The 4,906-nt window shown below is 35.4% G+C and overlaps 1 protein-coding gene across 1 annotated transcript; it reads left to right on the forward strand.

The window, feature by feature from the left end:
• The first annotated feature begins 2,012 nt into the window (after nt 1-2,012).
• Nucleotides 2,013-3,532, forward strand: LOC142534175 (protein ROH1A-like). The gene has a single exon (XM_075641109.1). It carries the CDS (start codon nt 2,121-2,123, stop codon nt 3,372-3,374), a length of 1,254 nt encoding a protein of 417 aa, XP_075497224.1. The 5' UTR covers nt 2,013-2,120; the 3' UTR covers nt 3,375-3,532.
• Nucleotides 3,533-4,906: the final 1,374 nt, after the last annotated feature.

Below are 4,906 nucleotides of genomic sequence, written 5' to 3' on the forward strand. Positions count from 1 at the left end.
ATGACTGCACTCTTTTTCCCTTACTGTGGTTTTTATCCCAATGGGTTTTCATAGTAAGGTTTTTAACGAGGCAGTATAAAACACGTAATAAAGACAATCATTGCATCATAATCATCATCACAAGGGGGTGTTGAAAAATAATAGTCGTGTTGAAAAATAATAGTTGATATATTTGAATGTTGAAAAATAATAGTTGATATATTTAAATGTTGAAAATAAGAGTTGTAAATATTGAAAATTAGTGTGTGATGATGTATGTAATGATGTATTTATTTTTGGATTATTTCCAAAGAAATTCTATAAATAGGTCTTTCAATTTGTGAAGAAAATCACAATTGAGTAGATAGAAAATTTTATAAAGTGTAGTTTGATATATTTTGTGGGTTTGAAATTTTAATTTTTTACCATAATTTTTACTTTTAACAAGATCAAATTTAAATATTAGATTTAGGCATCTTTTTAATGCAATTGAATATGACAAGTTCTAGCTCAGACTCACGATGTTGACGGATATACAGAAAAAGTCTAGAAATAATTATTAGTCACGCGACAAAAATATAAAGTATACGTATCTTGTGAGAAGTTGTTTGTTATAATTGAGTTTCGAATCAAATATGCCGTACCAAATTTTGATGTCAAATATCCTCAAAAATTATGTTGTCAATATCAAAAATCCAGATAATTTATATAAGTAGAAAAATAATAAAATTATTATAAATTATAATGTATCTATTAGTTATGTAAATAATAAAATAATAAAAAATATAATTTAATGAAGAGAAATAAGTTTTTTGGTCCATTAAATTTTTTATTTTGGGTTTTACTAATTAAGTTTTAAAAACTTAGTTTTGGGGCATTAATTATGATTTTTATTTATTTTAATTATATTTTATTGGAATATTGATGAATCACCAGAAAATTCAGATATGAAATATTGATATGATATCGAAAAATGATGACATGACATAATATATTTATGAATCGTCTGATGCCACATCGACAAGTCTACCAAAATAACCGAAAATTAAAAATTAAAATCGTCAGAATTCGACCTAGTAAATTTGATATTAATTTGAAAAATAGATTTTTAAAAAAAATTATTTTAGCTACTTTTTACGGGAGGTAACATTGGCACCTAAAAAATCAACAATATCAATAAAAGTTATGTGATTAGTAATATGTCAAAAGTTTGTGTGAGACGGTCTCACGAGTCGTATTTTGTGAGACATGTCTCTTATTTGAGTCATTCATGAAAAAGTATTATCTTTTATACTAAGAGTATTACTTTTTATTGTGAATATATCGGTAAGATAGATTCATCTCACAGATAAAGATTCGTGAGACCATCTCACAGATAAAGATTCGTGAGACCATCTCACAATATACCTACTCCAATAATATCTAATAACACAAACAATATCAGTATCGTATCAGTGCTATTTGGGGTCATATTATCATCACTTGAACGAAAATTGATTAAAAATAAAACAGTAATTAAATTTAATTAAATTATTAGATTAGACGAAATTGTAATGAATTATAAGATCAAAAGTCAAAATGTATCAACTTACAGGGTGATATTTATTATTCCCCGAATTAAGAATATCAATTTTCTTCACGGGTTTGGGGTCCATGAGGAAACTCGAAACGAGGACAAAGATATCCGATTTTTTCAAGTTTTTTTAAAATCTTCGAAATAATTCAGGTCGAGTGTAGGGATATGTATGTGGATACTATCTTCATCCTCGAATTCGTTTGGAAATAATATTATTAGTAATATTATCACTAAAAATAATAATAGATACTAATAAGTTTTGACTCTATCAACCGATGAGATATCCCTGAACTCGAAAAAAATGAAATTCGAAAATAGAAACGAGGACGACAAACTCATCCCACCTCATTGTGTCCCTACCTGAAATTTCTAAATTTATTTAGAATTAATGAATGGCCAGAGGGCATTTTAGGAATTCAAAAACAACCTAGTCCATGTAAAGGAAACGACAAACGGTCATGCTGGCCTTAACCACCAATACCGGTCAACGTAATAACTGCCTCACCTCTCTTTTTCTTCAATTTCCCATCCAATCTCGATCCCTTCCTTTATTTCTGTATCCAAAATGCCGACCGCCGATAATCAAGGATCCTTCCTTAATCTTATCAGCATCCGCCGCAACCAGGTTACCGCCATGGATAACGACCAAGAGCTTGAAGACCTCGAGCTGTTCCAAAAGAACGTCGCTGATCTGTTTTCCGGCCTTTCCTCAGCGGCGGAGGATCAACCTTCGTCTGCCAAGTCTGCTGCAGAGACCACAGATTCACCTATGACTTCACAAGATAATTGCATCCGGCCGCCGCCCCTCCTCTCTATTTCCTGGTTCCGTAACCTTCTTGACGCGTTCCTTTGCTGCGAGGCTGAATTCAAAGCGGTTCTAGTGTCGGGTCGTGACCCTTCTCAGTTCACCCGTCCTCCGCTGGATCGCTTGATTCCTGATCTCCTGGAACGATCGATCAAAGCGCTGGATGTCTGCAACGCCGTCACTCACGGCGTGGAGCTTGTTCGCCACTGGCAGAAACTGGCGCAGATTTCTGTGACAGCGTTGCAGCAGAATCCGATCGGGGAAGGACAGGTGAGGCGCGCACGAAAGGCGCTCACGGCTTTGTTGGCATCTTTGGTTTTCGACGACAAGGAGAATGCCAACGGGAACGTTCATGGAAAATCGGCGGAAAGATCATGGTCTTTCGGACGACGCGGCGGGGCCGCCGCGAATAACAAGGATCGCAATGTTAGGAACTTCAGCTCTTTGTCCTGGTCTGTGGCGAAGTCTTGGTCATCTGCGAAACAGATTCAGGCCATGTCAGCGAACCTCGTCGCCCCTCGAGGCGGCGAATCTACCGGTTTGGCTCTACCAGTTTACATCATGAGCACGATCCTTGTGTTCGTGATGTGGGCTTTGGTGGCAGCCATTCCTTGTCAAGAACGAACCGGGTTGGCGACACATTTACCCGTTCCAAAACAGTTGGCATGGGCGCAACCCCTGGTTTCTCTGCAGGACAAAATCGGAGAGGATTGGAAGAAGAAGGAGAAAAAAGGGAATGCTGGATTGTTGGAGGAGGTACAGAGAATGGAGAAGCTGGCGCAGTCCCTTGTTGAGTTTTCCGATTCTTTCGTCTTTCCGATGGTGGAGGAGAAGGCAGCGGCGGTGGCGTCGCAGGTGGCGGAGCTGGCTGAGATATGTGAGAAGATGGAGGAAGGACTGGGGCCGCTGCAGCAGCAAGTGAGAGAAGTATTTCATAGGATTGTGAGGAGTAGAGCAGAGGTTCTTGATGTTCTTGATCCAGTTTCTAAATTATCCACACCAGTTCCATATTGATGCATATTATTAGTGGTAGGATTTTGAATTTGTATGTCAAAATGTGTTGCACTTGATTTAGGCTACTGGAAATTTTATTTTATTTTGTTGTATACCATATTATAACATAGGGTTTGGTATAAATTAAAAGCTGATGCATATGCATTTACGTTTTACACATCTTGTTACATTTTCAACTGAGAATACTTCTAAATTTGTTTCTGTCACGTAGACCTTGTCCTATTTTGAGTTGGAATATAAGCAATGAAACGTACTGGACGACACATGATCCAAAATTATTGATACCAGTTAATAACTTATTTCGATCGATCTCGTTGGTAGGATGAAACTCAAAGTTGATGAAGTTGTCCTTTTTTGGTGTGGGTATCGTTGGGAGTGATGTGAATGGAGTAGTCTTGTTTGCTTTAGGACGGGACAATTTCGTCCCCTCATTGCAGGGACTTATGCCGTTTTGAAAGGAAACTGATGCCATTAATATGGTGACTGCCATAGCCAACTTCTCGCTTTTCTACTTGAGCATAAATACCAGTCTCTCGAGACATTGGGAATCAAGAGTGGATACTGGCAGAACCCAAAATAATTCCAACCCGATTCGATTTCTGATCACAAATGCGATTCAAGAAGTAAATTAAAGGCTGTATGTAAAATAAATTGTATATAAATATATGATTTTCATCCAAGAAGGGTGATCATCGTGGGCCTGGCTTTTATACAAGAAAGGTGGCATCGATCTTCAAAAACCCATCTAACTTTCCATAGAACGGGGGCCCAAAAATTAAATTGAATTTGGTTAACTAACCAAATAAATATAAACTTTGCTTTATATTGTTTGGGCAAATTAATGCTCTTGTTGGTCGAACTTTCTTGCACTATAAATTTCTCAGTAAAATTAATCTTTTAAGTTCGAATAAATCTCAAGCGTGTAAGTCAAGTTATAATATAATGTATAAAGTACGAGTATCAATCTCACAGAACTTACCTCAAATCAAATTCTTTAGTTAATTAAAACAATATTTGAATTAATTAATAAACTAAATTAATAATGAAGTAAAAGGACGAAACAAACCAACATAAATAATTAGAGAGAAAATAATAAATAAACAATGGTTAGGATATCAGTTCACCGACCCTAAATATTATCTAATAATTGAATTTCAATTCTTAAGTCATGCTTTTAACGGGATCCCCTAATTTATCAATATAATCAGTCTTACTACATTAATTTAACTAACAAAATGAAGTAACTAAATGTATTTGTGTTATTTAACAGTTGCAATCACATTAATGAACCGTGAAATCTTCTAGTTTTCTATTTTCGGTCTATGACTATCAATATGTATCAAACCTCATATATCTTTGAAAGTTGTAGATCCATAGATTATGTTACTTATCAAGTTATAAAATCTCCTCCCGGTCTCAAATACAACATATAAAGTCATTTCGAAGTTGATCACACTCCAAAGATAGAATAAAAGCACAATAACATAATCAAATATGCTTAAAAACCAAATTCAAATCTTCAAAAAGAAATC

This window comes from Primulina tabacum, unplaced genomic scaffold, assembly GCF_025594145.1.
Source record: "Primulina tabacum isolate GXHZ01 unplaced genomic scaffold, ASM2559414v2 Contig406, whole genome shotgun sequence".
Lineage (NCBI taxonomy): Eukaryota > Viridiplantae > Streptophyta > Magnoliopsida > Lamiales > Gesneriaceae > Primulina > Primulina tabacum.

Bases quoted from the DNA above. Each gene is read 5' to 3' on its own strand.
- LOC142534175 (XM_075641109.1), top strand. From the start codon at position 2,121: ATGCCGACCGCCGATAATCAAGGATCCTTCCTTAATCTTATCAGCATC.